Raw genomic sequence first — 26706 nt, forward strand, 5'->3', positions numbered from 1 at the left:
GTGCCCTCCTTAACCTGATTGACCTCATGATCACTGGCAGCTTTTTATCCTCACGCCACCCCCCTGTGACATAAGGGGAGTTTTATCCCCATTTTAGTACAGGAAAGGGCACTGAACAGATTAAGCAACTTGCCCAGGGTCACACAAGGAGTCGGTGGCAGAGCCACGAACTCAACCCAAGTCTCCTGAATCCACATTCTGTACTGTATCCACTAGATTGCCCTTCCTACCAAACACAATCAATTGCATATATTCATAAGCTCCTTCCACAGCAGTCATAGAATCATAGGACTGGAAGGGACCGGGAGAGGTCATCTAGTCCAGTTCCCTGCACTCGTGGCAGGACTGAGTATTATCTAGACCATCCCTGACCGGTGTTTGTTTTACCTGTTCTTAAAAATCTCCAGTGACAGAGATTCCACAACCTCCCTAAGCAATTTATTCCAGCGCTTAACCACCCTGACAGTTAGGAAATTTTTCCTAATGGCCAACCTAAACTGCTCTTGCTGCAATTTAAGCCCATTGCTGCTTGTCCTGTCCTCAGAGGTAAGGAGAACAATTCTTCTCCCTCCTCCTTGTAATCACCTTTTATGTACTTCAAAACTGTTATCCTGTCCCCTCAGTCTTCTCTTCTCCACACTAAACAAACCCAATTTTTCCAATCTTCCCTCATAGCTCATGTTTTCTAGACCTTTAATCATTTTTGTTGCTCTTCTCTGGACTCTCTCCAATTTGCCCACATCTTTCCTGAAATGTGGTGCCCTGAATTGGACACAGTACTCCAGTTGAGGCCTAATCAGAGCGGAGTAGAGCAGAAGAATTACTTCTCATGTCTTGCTTACAACACTCCTGCTAATACATCCCAGAATTCAGTGTTGCCAGCACCAAGCAAAAATTATGATCACTCCCCCTCTCCCCCAAAAATCACGAGATTGGCTTCAAAACCATGAGATTAAAAAAAAATTAGTGGTGCTTTGTAGTCACCTTCTGGATTTTGTGCCTCTGGGGGTCACACTTGCAAGACTTTCTCTGCAGCTGTGAGGGCTTAGAGCTTGCTTTAAGAAAAAGATTCTCTCCTAATCACTTCCCTCCAGGAGTTGGGGCTTTAAGTCAAACACCAAATATCGTGAGACTTTGTGATAATATCATGAGAGCTAGTGGCCCTGCAACTACCCAACTCACTGCTCATCGGAAAATAGCCCTGGTGTTCGAGCCAACTCACATGATCAACGGTCATGGGCATTTGCTGACCAGGAAGGAAGTTGGCTTGCTTTGCACAACCTTCCTGAGCATGATTTTCTTTAACACAAAGAGAGAGAGAGAGAGAGAGATTGTGTGTGTGTGTGTGTGGCACTGGGCTGGGAATCAGGAGACCTTGGATATAGTCTTGGCTCTGCCACTGCTTTGCTAAGTGACCTAGTCACTTCCCCTCTCCATTTCCATCCTGGCTATTTAGACAAGGGCACAGACTGTCTCTTGCTCCATGTATTGAAAACTCTCCTTTGCCAGGATGCAGACAAAAAACTTGGCGACAGTTAGGCAGCTGACATGCAGAGACCTTTGTTGACCATGCTGTCCCATACTGTCTCATTGTTTCCTTTCCTGTCTGTCTCCACGTGTTGTGTCTTATACTTAGATTTGAAGGTCTTTGGGGCAGGGGCCATCTTTCTGTTCTTTGTCTGTATGTCATCGAGTGCCACAGGGGTCCTGGAGCATCACTGAAGTTCTGAAGCTCTGTGGCAATAGCAAGGATAAATAATCGTGTATGTACAGCGCAGAGCACCGTGGGGGGTGTCTGATTTTGTGAGACCTGTAATGTGGAGTCGTGGGGAAGGCAGAGCTGCCAGAACACACGGACACACGAGAGCCCTGCAACCTGACCCAAACACAACAACAGGCATCAGAGTCAGGTCAGGAAATTGAGATGATTCTCTCGGGCTTGGCTCTCCTCCTGCTGCCCCGTGGATCGGCCCTACCCTGCTGCTGTGTGTGCTGCGATATGAGTCACTCACTCTGCAGCACGCACAGCGCAGCCAGGGGCAGTGGATGGCAGGACTGGGGCACACGCCACTGAGTGAATGCAACCGCCATGGTGCCAGCCCCATGGACAGGAGGAGACATGTCCAGTGTAAGCCCGAAGGAGGTGGCAGCGCTGACTCAGGTTCAGGGGGATGAGTCAAGTCAGAAAACAACTTGAGCTGCTTGGGTCAGGTGGACTTGGGTCTGGTTCGGTCTTAAAAATTAGGCCCTAGCAGACTCCTAGAATGCTCAGTGAACGTCTGGACCTGTGATATGTACATACATTTGGCCTGCAAAATAACCACAAATGTCACATGCCCCATGTTATATGATACAATTGGCTAGTATAATAATATTAATGATAGCACTTTGCTCTTCCATGTCAGGGGCAAACATTCATTAACTCTCCTAGCCCCCCAGAGAGCTAGACAATATCCTCATTTCATGGATGGGTAAACTGAGGCACAAGACCGAGTCGGTGGCAGATCTGGGCATAGAAGCCAGGCATTCTGAGGCCCAGTCCCCCTGCTTTATTGATTGGTGGCTCCCATTCTCCGCCAGTGGTGTGCAGTTTAGTTTCCAAAAGGCCTGAAACGCTTTGGTATCATTAGAGTCTTTGGGATTAATAGAGGGGTATCTGGGGGAAATGAAATGGCCTGTACTACACAAGAGTCCGACTAGATAGGCTAATGGGCCCTTCTGGCCTTAAAGACCTGGTGATTCCATCTGGCTTTAGAATCTGTAAATCCAGGAAAGACAAGTCCATCCTGACAGGTTGGAGCTGGGAAGTGTGGAAATATCTGTTCAAAGTCGGGGTGGGGGCAGGAGGGCGAGAAAGAAGGTTGGGGCGGAGGGACAGTCCAGGGTGGGGCATAGGTGCTGGAAGTAGGGGTGCTGCCGCACCCCCTGGCTTGAAGTGGTTCCATCATACACAGGGTTTACAGTTTGATGAAATACCTCTCAGCACCCCCACTATCCAAATTGTTCCAGCAGGCCTGGGGTGGGGCTGGGACGGGAGGGATTGTGGGGAACTGAAGGACCGAATTAGCCCAGGTGAACACCACATACCGAGCATCTTGGGGGTCACCCATCACTGACATGAGGCATTGGGGGTGAAAGGGCCCAATTCTCCACTGCCCTACACCTTGCCGAAGTTGCCGTAGACATCTGAGGCAGCACTGAGCCGGCGTGAAATGCCACCGGCTCCTAGTGGGGAGCAGATCACACGGCACATGGACCAAGGCACGGTGGGACCGGGTCAACAGAGCCACTTGGCTGGCTTTGGGGGGACCAGCAGCAGGGATCCCACGCTGGGAAGGCGGGCGTGGATCTCGCCCTGTTTTTGCCGCTGCTTTGCAGGAGCTGAGCTCCAGGGGGCAGCAAGGGAGGGTTGGTTATTTATTTAATCATCTGTATTATCCTGAGTTCCTGGAGTTTGCAGCTAAAGAAAGAGGCAGGCAGGCTGGAGTTTGGGAGGAAAGAGTTAGTTGTGGGCTTTCCCTGGCTGGATCCCTCTTCTGCTTGCAGACCCCTGCCCCCCCCCCAAACCACCCTGAAATCGAACACCCTGCCCCCCCAAAACCAAACCAAAACGAACAATAGTAACTGCAAAGCATGGGGCCTGCGGAGTCTGCTGCCAGCTGCACCCGGGTTAACCACTCCTGACCTGACCCAGAGGAAGGCCTCGGCCAAAGTGAACTTGGTGAGTAAGGAGACCCTGCTGGGGGGGTTCTGGGCCTCCAAGCCACCCTCCTCCTCCTGCCACTTTGCCAATAGGAGAGGGGAATCCAGCTGGCCCCAAAGTGGGTTTCCTGCTGCAAGAGAAACTTTGCTGCTTCCAGTGCCTAGATCCCACTTCACTCCCCAGAAGCCTTCCCTGCTGCCCCCTAAACCACCCTTGGGCCCAGCTCTCCCACGTTAACTCCCCGCTGCCGCCTAAACTGCCCTTGGGGCCCCCAGCTCTCCTACATGAACTCCCCGCTGCCCCCTAAACTGCCCTTGGGGCCCACCTCTCCCATGTTAACTCCCTGCTGCCCCCCAAATTGCCCCGGGGCCCCACCTCTCCCACAGTAACTCCCCGCTGCCCCCTAAACCACGCTTGGGGCCCAGTAGTCCCATGTTAATGCCCTGCTGCTCCCGAAACTGCCCCGGGGCCCTACCTCTCCCACGTTAACTCCCCGCTGCCCTCCCAAACTACCATGGAGGCCCAGCTCTCCCACATTATCTCCCTGCTGTCCCCCAAACCACCCTTCCTTCACGATTAACCCCCTGCTCCCCAAACACCCACTCCCTTGATTAACCCTCCTGTCCCCCTTCATTCAGATTAACCCCCTACACCCAAACCACCACCCCAATTAACCCCCTATTCTCAAATCCACCCCCCAGATTAACTCCACCGTCCAAAACACCAGCCTCTTCTCAAATTAAACCCTCCCCCCAGTACCCTCTCCCTTCACCCACACACCCTTCTTGATTGGAATGGGGGGGGACTGCTTTGACCCACCCTGTGGCAAGGACACCCTGGGGCTGAGGAACTGAGCTAGGCTGAGTTAGGCTTGCTATGATGTGGGGCCCTTTAAAAGGCATGGTGCTGTGCAGTGGTAGCGTGCCTCCATGCTGACAGTATGTGCTGTTCCTGGGAGGGTAGGGTGGGCTAGTGGACAGAGGGAGCAATGGACTGGGAGTCTTGGGATCTATTCTGGGCTCTGGACCTGACCTGCTGTGTGCCCTTGGATAAATCATGTACATAAGAACGGCCGTACTGGGTCAGACCAAAGGTCCATCCAGCCCAGTATCTGTCTACTGACAGTGGCCAATGCCAGGTGCCCCAGAGAGAGCGAAGCTAACAGGCAATGATCAAGTGATCTCTCTCCTGCCATCCATCTCCACCCTCTGACAAACAGAGGCTTGGGACACCATTCCTTACCCATCCTGGCTAATAGCCATTTATGGACTTAACCTCCATGTATTTATCCAGTTCTCTTTTAAACATTGTTATAGTCCTAGCCTTCACAGCCTCCTCAAGCTGACTGTGCGCTGTGTGAAGAATAACTTCCTTTTATTTGTTTTAAACCTGCCACCTATTAATTTCGTTTGGTGACCCCTAGTTCGTGTATTACGGGAATAAGTAAATAACTTTTCCTGATCCACTTTCTCAACATCACTCATGATTTTATATACTTCTATCTTATCCCCCCTTAGTCTCCTCTTTTCCAAGCTGAAGAGGCCTAGCCTCTTTCCTCATATGGGACCCTCTCCAAACCCCTAATAGTTTTAGTTGCCCTTTTCTGAACCTTTTCCAGTGCTAGAATATCTTTTTTGAGGTGAGGAGACCACATCTGTACACAGTATTCAAAATGTGGCCGTACCATGGATTTATATAAGGGCAATAATATATGGGCATGTATATGGATTTATATAAGGGCGTACCATGGATTTATATAAGGGCAATAATATATGTCCCTGCTATGTGCCTCAGTTTCCCCTCAGACCCTTTGTGTTGTATTTATATTGTGAGCTTTTGGGCGGGGGCAGGGGTTGTATGTTCAGTGTCCAGCCCAATGGGGCCTGGATTTTAGTGAGGGCACCTAGGTTGTTTCACTGTCATTCTACTTATGCTCATAATACAGCTACCACTATTATTACTAGGAAGAGTAAGTAATATTACTACAATGAAAATGACTTTTAATTAATACTAGTGATGAATAATATTGCTGTTAAATAATATCTAATAACTGACATTACCACAGCTAATATTAGGATGAGTTATCGCTAATAATGAATACTAAATGATTTTACAAAAAAGTAATACCAAGAAGACTAAATGACTAATAATGAATATCGCTACCCGGGGTGTAATGAAAACGATGCTTAATTGTAGGTTGTCACTAATTTCAGGGAGTTTTCCTGGTCCTGCTTGCAGGCCAAGGGGCTCTGTAGGGGAGCATGTGATCTGGGTCTAGCAGTAGAAGTCAGCAGCTTTTAGATCGACCCAGCTTTGTTGCTTAGAGGTGTGAAAAATCTACATCCCTGAGCAACTTAGTTAAGCCAACCTAAGTCCCTGTATAGACAGCACTAGATCAATGGAAGAATTCTTCTGTCGACCAAGCTACTATCTCATGGGTAGGTGGATTAACTACAGCACTGGGGGAACCCCTTCTATCGCTTTAGTAAGTGTCTACACTGAAGTGCTACAGCAGCGTGCTTAGAGTGTGTAGACATGAGATAGGGTGAGTTGTGCCTTGCTCTTTTTAGGGAGCAGCCTGTTTTGTCTTTTTCTGGTTTTAGGTTTGTGTGTGTTTACCATTCTAAGCAATAAAGTGGTGGTACACTTCAGCCTTCCAGCAAGAGTAATGATGTTTTTTATCTAATTGCTTTGTGTGCATGCTGTGAACATAACACTACCACCAATTTAAAGCCACAAAGAGTCCTGTGACACCTTATAGGCTAACAGAAGTATTGGAGCATAAGCTTTCATGGGTGAATACCCCCTTAGTCAGACGCAGACATGCAAAAAAATGAGCAATTTTAGCTACAAAGATTGCTATTAGTAATCACAGCGACAGGTAGTCCTATAAATATTGAGTGGTAATGTTGGTAAGTAATTATCTAGTAAGATTCAGGGCTAATGCTGATAGTAACTAATACCTTTGTTAATACTCAGGCCTAGTGCCTTTAGCAGCCAATTATAGTATCTAATCCTCAGGGCCGCTAACTAATACTGCCATTAATACTCAGGGCCAGTGCTGTTAGCAACTGTTATTCAGGGCTGATAGTAACTGTTACTTCTGTCAGTTCTCAGGACTAGTGCCAATAGCAATCACTACTCAGGGCTGCTGCTATTAGCTACTAATACTTATGGCTGATAACACTGGTCTACAATTTTTGAGAAGTCATCTGCTTCAGAGATAAAATGTGATATTTATTATGTATTTTGATGTGCTGAATTCAAATATGACAATTAAAACAACTGATTGGCTACTGTTTCTAAGATATTTAAGTTTTTACATTTTATGTCTATGTATATTGTGTAGATAGTAGAGTTTTAATCATAAATTGTAAACCTAGCTCTTTTCATGTGTTTATGGTTGCTTTACATGATAATATTTCACCTGTCCTGTTTATGTAACACTTTAAAAATCAGCAAAAGGGTTATATAAATAAAATTTATTATGAAACAAAAGGCAAAAAACTATTATATACATAGTTTAGTCCTATTCAGTGTCTACTCGGCGCTTCTTGGCTTGTCTCTTGTATTCATTAAATGGAGCATCTCTTGTCACTGTCCAGCAATAGTCTGCAAGCATTGATGGGCTCCATTTGTCCTGATAGCCTGCCAGGAGATTCCACAGCTGTAGTCTGGAGCCCAATAGCTCTGCCTTACTCTTGGGTAGTTCCAAATCCCTGACAAGGTCATTCAGTTCACCTTGTGTTATGAGGTGTGGTTCAGAGGAGGAGGATGGGAGAAAATGTGGATCCAGTGACATTGATGGTTCAGGACCAGAAGTTTCATCCTCTTCCTCTTCCTCGTCTGACTCAAGTGAGAATGATTCTGGTGCATCAGGAACCGGCAGTCCTTCTCCGTGGGGTACTGGGAATATAGCTGATGGAATGTTTGGATAATGCACAGTCCACTTTTTCTTCTTTGACACACCTTTCCCAACTGCAGGCACCATGCAGAAGTAACAATTGCTGCTATGATCTGTTGGCTCTCTCCAAATCATTAGCACTGCAAAAGGCATAGGTTTCCTTTTCCTGTTCAACCACTGGCGAAGATTTGTTGCACAAGTGTTGCAGCATATGTGTAGGGACCACCTCTTGTCCTGATCTCCAATTTTGCAGCCAAAATAAAGGCGATAGGCTTTCTTAACCATAGTGGTTATACTGCGCTTTTGTGATGCAAAAGTCACTTCACCACAAACATAGCAGACGTTATCTGCACTGTTCACACAAGTACGAGGCATCTCTGTTCACTTTGGCTAAACAGAAATGTGTCCCTTTGCAAAATCAAACACTGACAAATAAGAGAGCAAGACTCTGTATGATTTCTAGAGCTGATATAGGGCAATTTGTTCAGCAGAGTGATGTAAGTTTCGTTATGACTGCATCATCCATGACTTCTAGGAATAACATGATGCAATTCATATCATGTATGACGCAATACCAGCTTCAGATTGCATCATTCATTGTTTTGCCTCAAAAGCAAGTACTGTCCAAACCCAGTCATAGATTTATTCATAGATCCAGTCAAAGATATATTTTAGTCATTTCTGGTTTAAATTGAGATCCCTTCCCTTTATAACTCACTTATCCTCCGCCATTCCCAAGTCAAGGGTCGTATATACTGACCCAATAGCATATCTTGAAAACTAGAGCCAATCAACAATTGTAAGCATCATTTTCGTTCTCAGTGACCCAGAATTAGTAAAGTTGGACTACATTTATTTCAGAAGCATTTTGGCTGTAGAGCAGTGTAACAACTAATTCTCCTATTAATACTCAGGACTGGTGGTAATAGCAACCAATACTCAGGGCTAGTGCTGATAGCAACCAATACTCATGGCTGATAGCAACTTACTGCTGTTAATGCTCAGGGCTGCGGGGAACAGCCACCACACCTGAGTGCCCACAGGAACTACTAGTGTGTTTTGCACAACCCCAGTGTTGGTATTAACGCTGCTGCGGTACTAGGACTCCTGGGGACCGGCACTGCTTGCTGGTGGTAATTAACGCTGCGGGGTGCTAATCAGCCTGGAAGGATGAGCCAGGCAGCCTGGCTGTGAGCTCCCGGTCGCGGGTGGGTGTGTCTGCGGCTGAGAGCCGGGTGCGGAGTTTCGCCCCGCTCCCTCCCGCGCGGCGTCTCTGCGGCTCCGGGCCGGGGGCGGAGTTGTCGCCGCTCCCTTGGCCGCTGTCCCCGCTCGGCTCGGCTACGATGCCTCAAGATGGCGGAGGCGGCGGAGCTGAAGGTAACGACCCCCCCCCCCCCGGGCCGGAGCGGCGGGAGACCGAGGGGCTGGGTCAGGGTCAGGGACTGCCGGGTGGGGGGGCTGGGTTCTGCGGGGGGGGGCACCGAGGGACGGGGGGGATTGCGGGGGGGCCGGGGTGGAGGGATCTGGGGGGTTGGGGGTTATTATGGGGGGCTGTGGGGGGCCGGGGTGGAGGGATCTGGGGGGGCTGTGGGGGGCCGGGGTGGAGGGATCTGGGGGGTTGGGGGTTATTGAGGGGGGCTGTGGGGGGCCGGGGTGGAGGGATCTGGGGGGTTGGGGGTTATTGAGGGGGGGCTGTGGGGGGCCGGGGTGGAGGGATCTAGGGGGTTGGGAGTTATTGGGGGGGTTGTGGGGGCGGTGGGGTGGAGGGATCTGGGGGATTGGGGGTTATTGAGGGGGGGTTGTGGGGGCGGTGGGGTGGAGGGCTCTGGGGGATTGGGGGTTATTGGGGGGGCTGTGGCGGGCTGGGGTGGAGGGATCTGGGGGGTTGGGGGTTATTGAGGGGGGGCTGTGGGGGGCCGGGGTGGAGAGATCTGGGGGGTTGGGGGTTATTATGGGGGGGCTGTGGGGGGCCGGGGTGGAGGGATCTAGGGGGTTGGGGGTTATTGAGGGGGGCTGTGGGGGCGGTGGGGTGGAGGGATCTGGGGGGGTTGGGGGTTATTGAGGGGGGCTGTGGGGGCGGTGGGATGGAGGGATCTGGGGGGCTGTGGGGGGCCGGGGTGGAGGGATCTGGGGGGTTGGGGGTTATTGAGGGGGGGCTGTGGGGGGCTGGGGTGGAGGGTTCTGGGGGGGTGGGGGTTATTGAGGGGGGGCTGTGGGGGGCTGGGGTGGAGGGATCTGGGGGATTGGTTATTGAGGGGGGGCTATGGGGGCGGTGGGGTGGAGGGATCTGGGGGATTGGGGGTTATTGAGGGGGGGCTGTGGGGGGCCAGGGTGGAGGGATCTGGGGGGTTGGGGGTTATTGAGGGGTCAGGTGGAAGCTGGGAGGGGCCGGTGGCACAGGGGGTGCTGTGGGGGCAGGGGGCACCTAGGGGCGGGAGTGTAGGGGGAGGGATCTGGGGATACGGGGGGGCCGGGGTGGAGGGATCTGGGAGGGGGGCTGGGTTCTGCGGGGGGCCGGGGTGGAGGGATCTGGGGGGTTGGGGGTTATTGGGGGGGCTGTGGCGGGCTGGGGTGGAGGGATCAGGGGGGTTGGGGGTTATTGAGGGGGGCTGTGGGGGCGGTGGGATGGAGGGATCTGGGGGGTTGGGGGTTATTGGGGGGGCTGTGGGGGGCTGGGGTGGAGGGATCTGGGGGATTGGGGGTTATTGAGGGGGGGCTGTGGGGGCTGGGGTGGAGGGATCTGGGGGGTTGGGGTTATTGAGGGGGGGCTGTGGGGGCTGGGGTGGAGGGATCTGGGGGGTTGGGGTTATTGAGGGGGGGCTGTGGGGGGCTGGGGTGGAGGGATCTGGGGGATTGGGGGTTATTGAGGGGGGGTTGTGGGGGGCCGGGGTGGAGGGATCTGGGGGATTGGGGGTTATTGAGGGGGGGCTGTGGGGGGCCGGGGTGGAAGGATCTGGGGGGTTGGGGGTTATTGAGGGGGGGCTGTGGGGGGCCGGGGTGGAGGGATCTGGGGGGTTGGGGGTTATTGAGGGGGGGCTGTGGGGGTCTGGGGTGGAGGGATCTGGGAGGTTGGGGGTTATTGAGGGGGGCTGTGGGGGGCTGGGGTGGAGGGATCTGGGGGGTTGGGGGTTATTGAGGGGGGCTGTGGGGGGCTGGGGTGGAGGGATCTGGGAGGTTGGGGGTTACTGAAGAGGGTAGGTGGAAGCTGGGAGGGGCCGGTGGCTGTGGGAGTGGGGGGGCAGGGAGGGGCGGAGGAAGGATAGAGGAGTAGGGGGAGGGGTCTGGGGGCACTGAGAGGTGGGGATGGGGGGGTGGTGTAGGGGGCACCGAGGGGTAGGAGGAGGGATCTGGGGTTGTGGAGGAGCAGAGGGAGGATGAGAAGAGGCTGGAGCTGCTGGGGGATACTGGAGGGGCCGGTGATACAAGGGGTTGTGTGGGGGTGCTGTGGGGGCTGGGGTTGTGGGGGGATGAATTGGGGGTGGCTGGAGGGGCGTGCTGTGGGGGAGCAGGGGAGGGGCCTGAGATTGTGGGGGGATGAATTGGGGGAGGCTGGAGGGGCCCATGGCACTGGGGACTGCAGGGGGGTGCTGTGGGGTTGGGGGGCACCGAGGGATGGGGGGGATAGAGGAGTAGGGGTAGGGGTCTGCGGGCACTGAGAAGTGGGGACCGGGGGGGTGGTGGAGTGGGGGGGACTGAGGAGCAGGAGTGTAGGGGGAGGGATCTGGAGTTGTCGAGGAGCAGAGGGAGGATGAGAAGAGGCTGGAGCTGCTGAGGGATACTGGAGGGGCCGGTGGCACAGGGGGTTGCGTGGGGGTGCTGTGGGGCTGGGGGCTGGGGTTGTGGGGGGATGAATTGGGGGAGGCTGGGAGGGGCCCATGGCAGGGGGCTGCAGGAGGCACTGAGGCAGGGGAGCTGGGGGCTCTGCAGTGTTGGGGGAGCGAGGGGAGGGGGCTGACAACGTTGGGGGGCACCAGGAGATGGGGGAGGGATTTGAAGCCTGGTGGAGCAGAGGGATCTGGGGTGGAGGATGGGAGGGGACTGGTGCTGTGAGTGGGGCAAAGTGGAGGAGTAGAGGGAGGATGACTGGAGTCTGGGGGCTGCTGGGAGGGATCTGTAGCACTGGAGGCTGGAGGGGGGCACTGAGGTGCGGGAGCTGGGGGCTCTGCGGGTTTGGGGGATTAAGGGATGGGCGAGAGGGCTAGGGGTGCAGGAAATCCCTGAGTGGGTTTGTAATGGGGGTGGAGTGAGAGGGGTTTGAGGGGGAGCCTGAGGTGTGGGAGCAGGGAAGCCCTGGAAGGTGGGATGGGTTCAGGGGAGCCCTGGTGGGGGCAGGACAAGAGGTTCTTAGGAGGAGCCATAGGATCCTGGGGGAGGCTGTCATGTGGGAATCCATGGAGGGGAGTTTTCAAGGGAGTACCAAGAGTGCGACCTGGTCCTGAGCGGGACAGGACAGGGAGCAGGCAGAGGGTCTGTGGGGGTCATGGAGGAAGGCACAGGGTCATGATGGAGATACAGAAGCTTGGAGAAAGGGGCACAGGGTTTGGGGGTTCGTGTATGGGAGCACAGATGTGACTATTGAAGAAAGCAAAGGAGCTTGGGTATTTGGGGGGGGAGCAGAGGACCCTGGGGGTTCAATTGTGGGGTGGGGCGGTGAAGAAAGGAGAAGAACAGGAGGCCTGGGGGGAACTGCAAGAAGGAGGCAGAGAGCTAAGGGGCCGGGGGATTCAGCCCTGAAGGGGTACAGAGAAGAGTCAGGGTCAGAGACCCAGGGAATACCAAGAACCAAGAGGGGCTCTGCTGGGTCAGAAGGGGATATAGAGCAATGTGGAGTGGAGGGGCAGAGTTGCCGTGGAGGGAAAGGGGCATGGCTCCAGGATCTCCCTTGCCCAGAGCCATGGAGGCGTGGGAAGAGGGGGGCACAGGGTTGGAGGTGGCTTTGTTTGTAGACCAGTAGTTCTGCACCAGCACTCACAGCTGGAGGGGGGTTTGTCTCCCTCCACTCTCTTTTCTCTTTCTTGTTTTTAGGAGTCAGAGTGTAACCACCTTTGCCCACCAGACTGTGGAATATGAAATTGCCCCTGGTAACTAATTCCAAAGCTGATTTGTGTCCTCATTGGCGTGTAATATTTTTCCCCCACAGGCTAGAATGCAGCTCTTAGCTGGCTAAAGTGGCCTCAGAGTCCTTCCCCCACCCCTGTGTTGGGAATAGCAAAGAATTTAGGAACTGGCATCTTTTTGGCAGCCACAACGGGGATATAATTCTCTGGAGCTCGTGTTCCTCTGTAATCTTTCCAGTAGTGACCCATCCTGTTCTGATATTCATGTAGGGCCTGATCCTGCTGCCGGGAGCAAAACTCCCTATGACTTTAATATGAGCAGGACTGGGTTTCTATCTCAGTAAGCACCAAAGTGTTAAAATGTTCATGGAAAAACTGGACCCAAGAATTGTAATCAGAAAGAGTTGCAATTTTGCAGAATTCCTATTGCAAAGAAGCAGTGACTTTTTTTTGTAAAGTTTGCCAAAGTTCCGTGGCCGTAATAAGCTAGACAGTAGTCCCACATCTGCAGACTCAGAGAAATGGCATGTCTTGACATAGGTCTTGATCCTGCATGGATTTATACACATGCTTAACTTTGTGCATGAGAGCAGTGCCACTGGGACTCAGTGGGCCTGCTCGTGTGTGAAGTTAAGCACATGCATAAGTGGGCAGGATTGGGGTCATAGTTAGCACACTGTTAAAGAGCATATGTAGAGGGTGAGATCAGATAGATGCAGCGGGGGGTGGAATTTCTCTGGCATCTTCCACTATACCCTCTCTCTGCAAATAAATCTCTGTGGAGAAATCATATTGTAAGAGTAGATGTAGCTTAGCCCATGGGTTTACATTCTCTGAGGCTTGGCCCACCTCTGAGATTCTCTTATGGTCTCCCAGGCTTCAGACTTTCCTGTGCAGCCTGGCTTTATTCATGGCTCTCTGCAGTTTATTTTTAAATCTGTGCTCTCTTCTGGCAACTGAATTCCCTTGTCCATCTCCCCTACCCCACTTTCTGGCTTCCTAGCTAGGGGTTAGTCTAAGATTTTTACCATCTGTCTTTCATTGTAAAGAAAGAGGAGCCAGCTGAAAGCAAAGCGATTGCTCCCTATGTCTGGCGTGGGCTTGGACACCTTCTGTTATTTAAATGACCAGGGATGACTCCTCTGGAAAGAGAAATGTTGTACACTGTTCAACAATTGTCCGTTCAGGCTATTCAGCATGGACTCAAGTGTGATGTGGCTCATTCACTAAATAGGCCTTTGGGTGCCCTCTGGGAGATCTTGATTGTGATCACTTGTGGCAATGAGAGAGTCTTTCTGCTGCCGTGCTGCATTGCGTGAGCAGTAATCGGAGACGCATCAGGGTTCGATAAGAGTCCACAATAGTGGTGACACAGCCGTCTACGAGTACGGGTGTATTTTAAAACGAAATGTGGTGCTGGTGAACCAAGCTCCACTAATCTCCCAGGAAATGAATGGGCTTAGTTCTCAGGACTTGGAGGGGAGCCGCTTCCAGTGGTGATGGGTGCTGTTTGGTCTCTGTGAAATAGGCAGCCTTTGCGGGTCTCAGATTGTCACGAAGGACGGCTGTCTTTGCAAGATGGGTTTATATTGTACCTATATCCATAACACAATCTTTTGTGTGTTTTAAAAGGTATTTAAAAGGGACACTGTCAAAGTTTACAGTCTCCAAATTAAAATCTTCCTGATAAATATCTATAGTACAGTTTTCTTATTTCTGAAAAGCGTTCTCAGCTCTCAAAAAACCATTACAGTAATATTAAAAATTATTCTTCTCTTGAATAACCAGCCAAGAAAGGTGATAGATAAATTCCCTGCAATGTACTATGTGTGTTTTTTTTTCACTTGAGACCCTAACTAGTGGTCCTGTCTGTTCTGCAGCAGAGATCACATGGCACTTTTCATAGTGGTAGAGAGTTTGCCCTGTCTGTCTTAGCCAAAATTTCCCCTCCCTCCTCCTGCCCTGGGAAGTGAAACAGCTGGCTTGCTGCTCTCTAGAGGTGGTTGCATTTTTGGTGGTGGATAGTGGTCCTCGTATATATGGCTTGTAAACGGCTTTGGGATCTTTTGGCATGTAAGATGCAATAGAGCCTAATAAACTCAACTCTGCATGTTTGCTCTTTCCTGGTCTGTGTGATATTGAAATAGACAAGACAGAATCCTCCCTTTTTCCTTCTGCCCCCTAGTGTCCCACAGCAGTCAGATGATAAAGCACAGAGGAAAAGGCTTGTCTGTGAAATTGAAAGGCCATGCAGACTTAAACCCTTCAAACAAATGTAGCTAATTTGAGAACAATTCTACTATTGTTGAATCTGTTTCATTTGTTTGCCTGAAGGCAACTGGATACTTGATGGGGTGAAACTCTGTATTCTCTTTCGTATTTAAAATGGAGAATGTTTAAGGTGATTAGGGTTCAGGTATAACCCTGTGGAACAGATAAATATCCAGTATCCAAACATTCTGGAAGGTGTCAGCATCTTAAAGGTAAATATACCTTTTAGTTAAATCATTGGCATGTCTTCTGAGACTGCTAGCAAAGTAGTAACGTTCTTTTTATAATGTAGACGTGCGTCAGCTGGCTGGGCCAGAGATCCACTAGCTTATTTTAATCGGCCATCCATCAGATGGCAAGCTTTGGTGGTTTACTGATTTGGAGATGAAGGCTATTTGTTCTTCATCCCTTATTACAACAGTTTGTGTGTTAATAAACAAAGCATTATAAATATAAATGGGTTTGATTCTTGACTGGTTCTGGTTTCTAACTTTTTATTTGTGTGACTGGAAGGATTTTTTTACATAACCACCAGCCTCCCACAGCATCCGGTGCCATCCCATGAGTATTTTTCTTTATGCTCTTGTGAGTCGCAAAGTAATCCCGAAAGTCCTGTTTTGCATCAGAGGGGAACAATGATCTTGTGGCGAAACCAGTGGACTGAGATTGAAGATTTGGATTCGGTTCTGGCTCCACCCCTGTCTTTCTTTGTGACCCTGGGCAGGTCGCTGTGCCTCCATTCCCTGTCTGCAAAATGGGAATAATACTTTCTCCTATTCTGTGTGTCATGTCTATTTAGACGGTAAGTCTGTATGGCACAGACTGTCTCTTATTATGTATCTGTGCAGTGTCCAGCACAAAGGGGCCCTGATCTGGGATGGATCATTTAAGTGCCACTGCAATATGCATAAATGATACACATTTCTCCGGCAAATTTATAGTTGGTGCACACACAAACTTTGAGCCTGGCTATGTAGTGGGTGTAGCAAGGAGTAGCCATGCATAAGAGAGTTCAGAAAATGGAAGGTTTTAATGTGTTTTTTTTTTTTAAAGTGCAAAAAATAATTAGTGTAGGTAAACCAAATAATCCTTAGCGCTAGTGCCCATCATAGATTTCTGCCTGCTTTACACAGATGGGTAAAAAAACCTCTGTTTGACAGGTAGAGAAGCTGAGAGCATAGCTGCACTGCACGTGAAAGTGTGGTGGTAGCAGGGGTAGGCACACCTGCACTAGCTGGCATGGGAAGTCATAGCATAGATGTGGTGGCATGGGCTAGCAACCTGAGTACAAACCTTCTGGTTGCTAGCTCATGCTGAAGCCCATGCTGCCACCAGGTGTAATTTCCAGCTCAGGGAGACGTACACGTGCTAGGTTTGATTGAGCTTGTGTGCTAAAAATAGCCATGTAGCTGTGGCGGCATGGGCAGCAGCTTGGGCTCGCCCTCGGATTACACACCTACAGTCTCAGAAACTAATCTGCTGGCTTTAGCACCCTAGTTTGTGTACATCTACTCGAGCTGGAAACTGCCTCCAGCTGCAGTGCAGACGTACCTGTAGTATGATCATACCTTTACTTACAGTGCAGACATACCCCAAGGCACAGAATAGCCCAAGGCCACAGCAAGTTAATAGCGGGCAAGGGCTAGATCCCACCTGCCTTAGGCTGGTACTCTGTCCTGTGGGCAGACTCGCCCATGGAAACAGCATGACCAGTAACTTCCTGTGGTGAAATACCTTGGCGCAGCTGAACAAAGGTAGGCAGGAGGAAGGTATCTTCAGACTGGGGTCGCACAGGGCCTTAATGCCCATAGTGAACTGAGAGCCATTCTGAATGATCGATTTGGGAAAAAATAGGGGCAGTTGTCTCATATGAGGTTTCTGCTTTTGTGCAACCCCTTTTTTTCATGGGAAATGACCCGTATTTTTTGTTAAATCTCTTGAGCTCAAAGATACAGTAGCTCCCACTCGTTTGGGTGGAATAGCAAGCATGACTTCTTAAAGAGGCTGAGGACAAGACAATCCAAAAGTATATTTGTGCATTAATTTGACGCGCAGTTTCATTTATGGCAGTACCTCAAACGTATGAATGTGGTGCCATATGTCTTGTTAGTGTTAAGTGCCTTTAATGATGATGCCACCCTGCTGCTCTGTGGAGCTCTTGCTGAGATGTGGGCTGAATCTACTGGCTCCATTTGTGAGAATTATTGGTGACATATGTAGTGAAGAGAAAATTAGCAAACTTCTTTTAGATACCCTTTAATAAGACAATTATTTAATTCCAGCCTTGGTGTGGCATTGGTACTTGATGCATGCTTTTTCTTAGATGATTTCTTTTAGTTATGTTAACTCCAAACTTCTGACTAATCAATCATCTGTTAAATCTGTTCCAGATTTGGTACCCCATATGCCAGCCAAAGGAATATTGGGCAGTATAATGCAGGCCTATAGTTTCTGTATTGGAAGCAAAGAGGGGAGTTCCAGAGTTTAAAAACAGTTAATAACCTAGCTCTTTAGTTTATGGGCCAGAATCTCATTGACAGCAAGGCTCTTTTATACCACGCTGGTAATGTAAAAGAGTCTTCAAGTGAGAATAATTTCACCTGCTTTAAGACCCCTTTTTGCTACCAGAGTGGTGTAAAGGGACCTTTGTGGAAATGAGAATCTGGGCCAAAGTGGTGTTGTTTAGCCATCCCTTGGCATGGCAGAACCGCCCCCCGCACCCCCCCCCCAAAAAAAAACAACAAACCCAAAAACATTGTGCTAGTGCAAAAGTGAAATTACCTAAAAACTGGAAGTGGAGCTGACCCGTCTAGTTCGAAAATCCAAGCTGAGAAAAATGCAAAGAGGTAAAAGTAAATTAGGAGTTTACGGCTCGTTCACCTGTACGTAGATAATGGTGCAGGTAATGGGATTTGTAATTTGACAGTGTCTCTTTTAAGGTCTCTGCCACTTTCATCTAGTGAATTTGTAGCTTGTGTTTGGACTGTGTATTTGGAATTAGCTGTGTTAACGTTGTTTTCTGTTTTCTTGCAGCACATGGTTATGAGCTTTAGGGTATCAGAACTGCAGGTTCTCTTGGGTTTTGCTGGCAGAAACAAGAGTGGAAGGAAGCACGAGTTGCTTACAAAGGCGTTACAGCTGCTCAAATCTGGCTGCAGCCCAGCTGTTCAGATGAAAATTAAGGAGCTGTACCGGCGAAGGTTCCCGAGGAAGATCTTAACCCCTTCAGACTTATCCATGCTCCATATTCAGACAGGGCAACTGCCCTCCGCCACTGCACTGACGCAGGGCAGCACGGTGTGTCATTTGCCCTATGATAACAGTTCAGCAGCTTCTACAGTGCCAACGGCTATGTTGCCTCCGGTGCCTATGCTGGGACCCAAACATGAAACAGATGTTCAGCACTTATCCCCGCCCATTCATCCGGTCCATCCAGATGTCAAAATGAAGAGGCTGCCCTTTTACGACGTCTATGATGAGCTGATTAAACCCACCACATTAGGTATGTGAATAAATTAGCTTTGCTTCTCTTTTCTACAGGGCACTATTACTCAAAGCTTACTGGCTTGACAGCCCTTGAAACTGAAAGCTTCCGGTTATTCACAGACTGGGCATAGTGTGGGCAGTGAGGGCTAGTTTCCCAGACTGCTTTGCAAGTGCACATCAGCCTTGATTTGGAAAGACTACATCTGTGGGTGAGGGTGGGAGTCAATCCTGGGCGCGTCTGCTGAGATTGGCTATGATGTGTTTTGTGGTAGAGACACCTGTGAACGAATAACCTTAGATCTTGTCCAACCAAAAAAATTACCATCTTGGCATTTTTGTACGGTGCATAGTCCAGTGGGGTTTTGATCCCTGACTCAGTCCTTAGGTAATACTGCAGTTGAAATAACCATTGGACTGAGATCTCATTTTTAATAGGATACCGAAGAGGTTTGGTTGCTCCTGTGGTTTTCTGGATTCAGACTAAGGATTTAGTGAAAAGCTGATATCTTCTTACTAATCCCTTCAGCCAACCAGTCTCCTGCATCTCTTTAGTGGATAATGACCAGTATGTGCTTTATTTATTTTTTTTTTTTTAATGTTGGCCATCTGTATCAGATAGAGCCAGTTTGTGAACTTTGCTGGGAACAGACTGAGTTCTTCATTATAGTCTAAAAATCACCCTCTTTTAGAATTACTATACTGCTTGGGAGTGATTTATGATATTTCAGCATTCGGACTACGAAGCTGAGAGAAGGAATAGCTGCTTAGTATGGGATGGGTTCTCAAAACGATATCTCCAGTACCAGGTGTGTTAACATCAATACCTTGCAAAACTGACGAAGTAAAATAAAAATCGAACAATCTCTTGGGTAGTGCCTTTAGAATTCCATGACACTTTCAGGCCTAGTTCTGCATCACTAGACCTCAAACTTGTTGGCTGGTTCTTGATTTTTTTTTTCTCCCTTGTTAGGATGATGGTTAACTCAATGAAAGTTAAGAGAAATGAATTGAAAATCATCAATAAAACCCCAATAAATGAAAAAATATTATTTTTATTATGAAAGTGCTTAGAAGTCCCATCTGGGATCAGGGCCCCGTTGTGTTACAACAGTGGACAAACACAAAGTAAGAGACAGGCTCTTCCAGGCAGGAACTCACTGTCTAAATAGACGAGACAGACAGAGGACAGGAGGGAAAGTGAAGGCATGGAGATTCTAAAGGTGAATAGAAATGGAGGAATAGGGTAAGAGATTCCTTTGTGCTACGTGGAACTCGGAGGCCCACTTCATTTATGCTTTGCTGTCCATTGGCTGCCACGTTAGCAGCACCCCTTTGATAAGTGCCACATATCTGACATGGTACCACTTGATTAGTCATGTGATTTGGTGCCTCACAGTGACCTGTTTGAGCTGGGGGGAAAAGTAAGAATTCAATTCATACAAATCAGCTGGAACAGTCTCTTTCTCTTTGCCAGTGGTGGGGTGACCACAGTCAGGCTAATTCTGTGGCAGTTCAACTTCAAGACCTTGTGAGCCCTCCTTATAAGTCTAAAGGGTGCCAATAGAGACAACAGTTGGGGGATTCCCTACAAACCCCTTTGACCCTGGGATGTCTGTTCCTGGCCCTGCCTCTGACTAGCTGGGAGACATTAGATAAGTTGCATATTTGTTTCCCGAAGTGCTAGCCATTTTCCATGCATAAAAAAGATAACGTTATCTGTTGAAAAGAACTCACGCTTTCCCGTCTGTAAAGTGGCGGGGAGGGATGGCTGTGTCTCTTTGCTGATATCTGTGAAGTTCTTTAGGATGCTCGAGCTAATGCTTACTGAAGTCTGTGGAAAGATCCCCATTGACTTCATGGGGTGTGGATCAGGCCCAGGAAGAGCAGAGTCTATTGCCTGTTTTGAAGCTGTAAGTTGTGCGACCTGTCCTGTTAATTAAGGTCATGTGTTGACAGCCCTGCTTCTCTGCAGACTGGCCTGACCCGGCCTAGGCCGTTGGAGTGATTGTAGTTTGGATTCAGGTGTGGTATTTTTCCCCACATAAATGTGGTAGTGTTTGCTGCAGGGGGGAGAGGTATGTCTGGCTTCATTATTCCTGCTCTTGGCACAGCAAGATCTCATCAACTTGATGCTTGGTTTTTTTAAGTGTATTTTCTTGACTTTGGCTCCGTTATCCCTCCCAGGCGATCTGTGGTTTCCTTAACTGGGATGTTCATGTTGCAGAAGAACTCATTATTGCTCTTTGCCAAAATAATCTGCCCCCTCCCCCCGGACAAGCCTTCTTACTTGAATATTGCTACTTGAATTTAAATTCTGTATGACTGAGGGGCGGGGGGCGGCTCACACTCATTGCACACACATGGGGCTTCTTTTTCCTTCCGGTCCCTCCCATGGGCTCCCTGTGTGAACCCTCCCATCCCCCTCTATTTCAGGGATTTGCTGCAACCCCCGCCCTCATGCCAGGAGCTCTGTGTGAGTCCTGTTCCCCCTCTGCCACATGTCAGAGTTCACAATTTGTCCCTCCAGGCCAGGGGTTCTGTGTGACCCTCCCATGCCAGGGTCTCCCATTCTCCCTCCCCCATACCTTTTTCTCTCATTCTTCCCACCCTGCATGCTGGGGCTCTATGCTCCCTCATTCCTTCCTTCCCCTCCATGGCAGGGGCTCTCTGTCTCTCTCCCATTCCCCCTCTGCCACATGCTGGGAGATGTGTGTGCCCCCCTTCCCCCTCCCCTTGTTACTGTCCCACGTTTCCCCCGCCCCCATGCCAGGAGCTGTGTGTACCCTCCTCATTGCCTCCTCTGCCAAATGTCCCCTTGCCCCCTCCTCCCATACTAGGGTCCCACATTCTCCACCTCCATTAGGGCTTGTGCCCCCTTTCCCTTTCACCAATCTGATTTAATTTTCTTTCTGTCTGGGAGGAAAGTCATTCAGGGTGTCAGCGTTTTAAAAATGTTTTGGCATCACGGGCTGAGCTGAGATGGGAGTCGAGGGGACAAGCAAATGGCTTCCATCAACCAGTTTTTTTGATCTGTAGACAATTAGGGAGGCCTCTGAAGCTGCTGAGTGTGATAGCCAGATGCAAGGGGCTCAGTATCCCCCCCCCCATTTCCGTCTTTCTGATTTCCTATTCTCCCCAAAATCAATAGAGTTCTGCCCTGTGATACCTTAACATTTCAATCAATTCCAAAATTCTGGGAATATGGCATTGAAAAGTTATCGCGTTACTGGCAGAGAATTGCCATCAAGTCGAATGTAAGACCTCAATTTGCTTGGCCGGTTCTGAAACGTGTAGTGCCATACAGGCGTGTTATCAACTCACTGGAGCAGAGGTGACTTATTTCTAGAGCATCATGAAACTTCTTGATGCTTTAAACAAATAAACCCTGCGCCAAGGAGCATACAGTAAAAAACAAATCTGTTTTCTGAATTCTGATATCTAGCAAATGTGACCGCCACCCTGAAAATTAGCTGCTTCTTTCTTCTAAACTAAAAATGTTTGCAAAGTTTTGTGTATTTTTATGTAGGGGACTTACTTCCTGCTTTAAGTGGAAACCTCAGTGCAACTTCAGCTATGTAGCTTGTTGGGCACTTTCATAATAAGGTCAGGAAAGGAAGAATTGTGATAAGAAGAGAGGAGTGATTGAAGAAGTAGTTTTTCAGGAGAGATTTGAAAGAGGGAAGATGGTGGATGAGGTCCCTGAGAGCATCTTGGATGTAGGGGACAGCATGATAGAAGGCACAGAACTGGAGGAATAAGGCAAGAGGATTGAAAGAATGTGGGAAGGGACAGCTTTGTGATTAAGGCATAGGACTAAAGACTCTGGAGAGGTGTGTTCTGCTCCAGGACAAGTCACTTTGCCTCTCTTTGCATGCTGGAGATATTGACCAGGGCTTAAATTCAACCAGAGCTGTCCGGAGCAGAGCTTGAGTAAATATTTTCAACCCTCCTGTAGTTCTTATAGCATGTTGGGGGCTCTAGAAGATACTCTAAGGCCAGGTCCACACTACAGCGTTAAATCAATTTAAACAGCGTTAAATCCATTTAACGCTGTAACCGTCCACACTACAAGGCACTTAAAATCTATTTTAAGGGGTCTTAAAATCGATTTCTGTACTCCAGCTAAACGAAAGGAGTAACCCTAAAATTGATATTACTAAATCGATTTAGGGTTAGTGTGGACGGATATCGAAGTTATTGGTCCTATTCTTTTACTGAGCTACCCAGAGTGCACAGCTCCGGAAATCGATGGTACCCTGGGACCATGGACGCACACCACCGAAGTAATGTGCCCTAGTGTGGACGCGTAAAATCGATTTTATAAAACCTGTTTTATAAAATCGATTTTATTAATATCGATTTAAAGCTGTAGTGTGGACGTAGGCTAAGAAATTAAGCCCTGATATTGACCTAACCTTCAGGGGTATTGTGAAGATCAATTCATTCTTGTTTGTGCTCAGATACTAAGGTGATGAATGCTCTAGTAACACCTATAAATAATGAATAGAGGAGACCAGAGATATAGTTGGGGTGAAACTAGAAAGAAAGGCAGTGAGAAGGGTTTCAGCAATGGAGCCATGAGGAAGAGGTGGATTTTGGTGATATTGACAGAAGAGGCAGAAGAAAGGAGATTCAGTGAGGGACTGGAGAAAAGCCTTAAAGATGACCCCGGGATTTGTCAGAAGGGAGGTTCCGAGCTGGGACAGAGGAAGGAGTCCGAATGCAGCTCTGGCCAGGACAATAGATACTCAGACAGTCAGCATTCCTGCCCTGAAGACCTGAGTCTGTTGTATGGCGTGGAGATTTTGGTTGATGAGATTGGAATAGAAGCCACAGAATCAAGACAGAAGGACTCCTAGTTCGTTCATTCCTCTTTCCGTGTGTGGCGGTTGCCACCGAGGGTGCCGATTCTGACTCTCTTGTGATAAAAATGTCTGCAAATTGTGTGGTCCAGTGGGCCTGGAAAGCTGCTATTGCGTAACAGAGTTTGAGCACCTCTGTGTTATAGGATGGCTCTGAACTGAGCAATTGTATTGGATAGAAAAGGAGCGATAGAGAGACAGACAGTGGTGAAATTCGTGGACCTTGGCCTAGGTCCTGCTATCACCAAGTTAGCGGTTTTGCCATTGACTTCAGCTGGAGCAGGAGCAGGGCCTTGATCTTGCTCCAGGACTGAGGAGTGGAAGGCTAGGACAGAAAGTGTTAAGACAAGGTCAGAAACCTCTCCAGAGAGCTGGAGTTTGTGCTGCCAGGGCAGTTTGCCTGTTTTTGGAGGCTGGCACACGTTCTGGCAGGCCATCTGCAGAGGAAAGTTTCTGTATCTCAGACCTCACATTCTTCACATTCTCCAACTTCAAGAAATTGGAGAAGCAAGCTCCTAGCCCTGTGGTGGAATCCTCTCTAGCAGAATTTAGAGTGGGATTAACTGTGTTCTTGGGGAGGTAGGGATGAGGGGGGTGTTGTGCCTAGGAATGTGGTCAGAGTCCTTTTGTGGTGCATGTTGCAGTATGTACTAACATCTGCCACAGTTCAGTACAGCAGATTTGACGTAACTATCTTGAATTTATGTAATGCTTCTCCTCCTAAATGTGATACCAGTGCTCTTTACAAATCCGTCTGATACCCTGGCCCAGTAAAACCACCTCTTGGTTGGAATAAACAAGCAGCCCAGCTTGCCCACACAAGCAAAGCCGTGCGTGGTAGATGTGCGTGGCATTGATTTGTCCTGATCCAGAGGGATGCTGTCCATCTGGGATCACTCCAGTGGGAATTGTGGGATAAACCTAGAGCGAGTGCAGCAGAGTGCTTTGTGTTTGAAACGCCTACAAGATCTGCTGTCTTGTAGGTTACCTGAGCTTACGTTCTGCTCCTGCTTATTTTAGAAGCACAAAGTTTGCATTACTGGTGGTCTGCTACATTGAAGGCAACTTTTTTTTAAAAGGCAAATTCCTCACTAGGGTCGATGAAATGAAAATACCTGCACTAGATCAGAAGTGATATCTCCCCTTGAAGTCAGTAGAGTTTAATTCTCAGGAGGACCATGCTTATCCGTAAAATTTGCCTCCGTGTCAGTAACTGCTGCATAAAGTACTTGGTTCACCCCTTACGTATGTTTCTCCTTGTGTTTTGTATTTTAGGTAAGTGCACAGCTGTTTTTGTATTTTAGATTTATTTAGGACCTTGTCTGTGGCTTTATACCTGGGGAAGGTAAGGAAAAGGTCTATTTCTTATTAGGGGAGTGTGCTCCTACTATAATTACATAATGACTATAATTTCCAGGGTAGTTAATGGCCTCTGGGATTGCTTAGCCATGTCTTGGCCCATTCACTCCTCCAACCTGATCTCTTAAGTCCCAGGAAGTGCCATGCACCTTGGTCATTACTGCTTAGTCAGGAAGTTATGTGTTGAAGATATTAGATCAGGAAATTGGGAGGCAAGGGCTCCTGGATTCTATTTTCAGCTCTGCCACTGACTGACTGACTCTGGGTAAGCTGCTTTGCTTCTCTGTGCCTCAGTTTCCTCTTCTGTGAAATGCTGGTGACAGTACTGTGCTACCTTGCATGGGCGATGTTGCCTGGTGTTTGTGATGTTCTTAGAGAGCCCCCGACTGGAAGGCATGTTAGAAGTGCACTGAAGTAAGAATAATTGGTGAGGTGTGGACTGCAATCCTTGCGTGTGCACAACTACCGTTGAAGTCCATGAGCGTTATGACTAAGGACTGCGCTGTATTTATACTGCATGCAATGTGTTCTTACATAATCGTAGATCAGTTTATGTGTGGAAAGGGAGGGAGTTTTTGTTCTTTTTTTTTAAGAACGCCTTGCTGACAACCAACCATCCTTCCAGGAGCAGAGAGATCTCAGCCTTGGGTTCAAGATAATGTTTACCACCTCCTCCTCTTGTTTCCTACAGCATCTGCGAACAGTCAGCGGTTTGAAGAGGCACACTTCACCTTTGCGCTAACACCTCAGCAAGTTCAACAGATTCTCACCTCTCGGTAAGCAAATGACTGGCGGTTCAGGATCTGTCTGCCCAATGTGTGCTGCATATGGCATTTATGCAGGCTTTTCACTTGGCCTCCAATAGTACCGCTGGGTCAGAGGAGGGGAATGGGGAGGAAAAATTTGGCAAGCGGTTTGGTGGCTGAGACTAACAAAGACAAGGAGGTCAGGTGACATGGGAAAGGAAGCTTGTGCCCATGAGCACTTTCACTGCAATAACTGGGAATAAAATCCTGGGCCAGATCCTCAGCTGGTGTAAATTTCGTCGCTGCCTTGTCCTCAGTGGTGCTGTCCCACTTTCAGAAGCTGAAGAGCTGACTCCAAGTCTGTATAATGGGATTGACTTTGTGTACAAATCAGAGTTAATGTAGCAACCAGATAAAAACACATAAAACTGGCCTCAGGATCATGTTTGCATTGCTGGTACTCTGGCTGGCTTGCTTTATCCCTTTTAGCACATGAAACATCTCTGCACTAGCAGGGGAATGGATTGGATGATCGAATAAGTCTCTTCCTCTTCTTTCTCCACCGTGTGTCTGTTCTCTCTCTTTCATTCAGCAATATTTTGCTGTACGCCCCAGTTTGGGGATTTGGCTGCTAGCGAGAACAGTGACCAAAAGCAGAAAGTAACATGGGCACTTATTTTATTAGTACTAAAAGATGTATTATTATATCATGGTTAATGAGACGTTTATAATCATGTGACTATCATTTTGCCTAATAAGCAATGCCAGCCATTTAAGAGATGTTTTCTGTTGCAGAGATATCTTACCAGGTGCCAAATGTGACTACACTGTACAGGTACAATTAAGGTAAGAGGTAGAACATTTGTATGTCATCTTGATCTGAAAAGTGAATGACCAAATCCCTTTTCTTTGAGCCGCTGTTTTGGCTGTAACATCATAATTTTGGGGAATCAGGCCTTAGCATTCAGTTATTTGGATTTGCATATCTAAAAGCTCGGAGAATTCTGAAACTTTAGGTGCTGTATTGAGACGAAGATCTTTAGATCAGGGTGGCTCATCCTGAGAAGAGGCAGCCAGGGTCAGACACTAAACCAGGCAGGGTCATTGTGAGAATCTAGGAGACTGAGTGCATGTTCTCTCTGCTCTTCCTCCTTAATGTTCCACGCTGCAGCCGACTGGCAAAGTCGTCATGGACTGCCATGGGAGTTCTGCCTGGTGGCGATCCAATCCTGCTCTTTTAACCAGCTTTTATGTTTCTGTAGACCTGATCTGCTCCTTTTTTCTTCTTTCCTTTTTTAAACACTTTTTAAAAGGTTTT

The 26706-nt window shown here is 48.7% G+C and overlaps 1 protein-coding gene across 6 annotated transcripts in view; it reads left to right on the top strand.

The window, feature by feature from the left end:
- The first annotated feature begins 3452 nt into the window (after nucleotides 1–3452).
- PIAS3 (protein inhibitor of activated STAT 3) overlaps nucleotides 3453–26706 on the top strand; it is a 38741-nt gene continuing 15487 nt past the window's right edge. For 2 of the 6 annotated variants that reach the window (XM_030542520.1, XM_030542525.1), the window contains exons 1-4: nucleotides 8882–8984; nucleotides 17969–18437; nucleotides 25334–25418; nucleotides 26184–26234. In XM_030542520.1, the coding sequence (XP_030398380.1) occupies nucleotides 8961–8984; nucleotides 17969–18437; nucleotides 25334–25418; nucleotides 26184–26234 (629 nt within the window). In that variant the 5' untranslated portion in view covers nucleotides 8882–8960. Of the gene's footprint in view, nucleotides 3722–8881; nucleotides 8985–12272; nucleotides 12689–15307; nucleotides 15738–17968; nucleotides 18438–25333; nucleotides 25419–26183; nucleotides 26235–26706 lie in introns of those variants that run through there. The other 4 variants (XM_030542521.1, XM_030542524.1, XM_030542522.1 and 1 more) reach the window with 4 other exon arrangements.

This window comes from Gopherus evgoodei, chromosome 24 (genome assembly GCF_007399415.2).
Source record: "Gopherus evgoodei ecotype Sinaloan lineage chromosome 24, rGopEvg1_v1.p, whole genome shotgun sequence".
NCBI lineage: Eukaryota > Metazoa > Chordata > Testudines > Testudinidae > Gopherus > Gopherus evgoodei.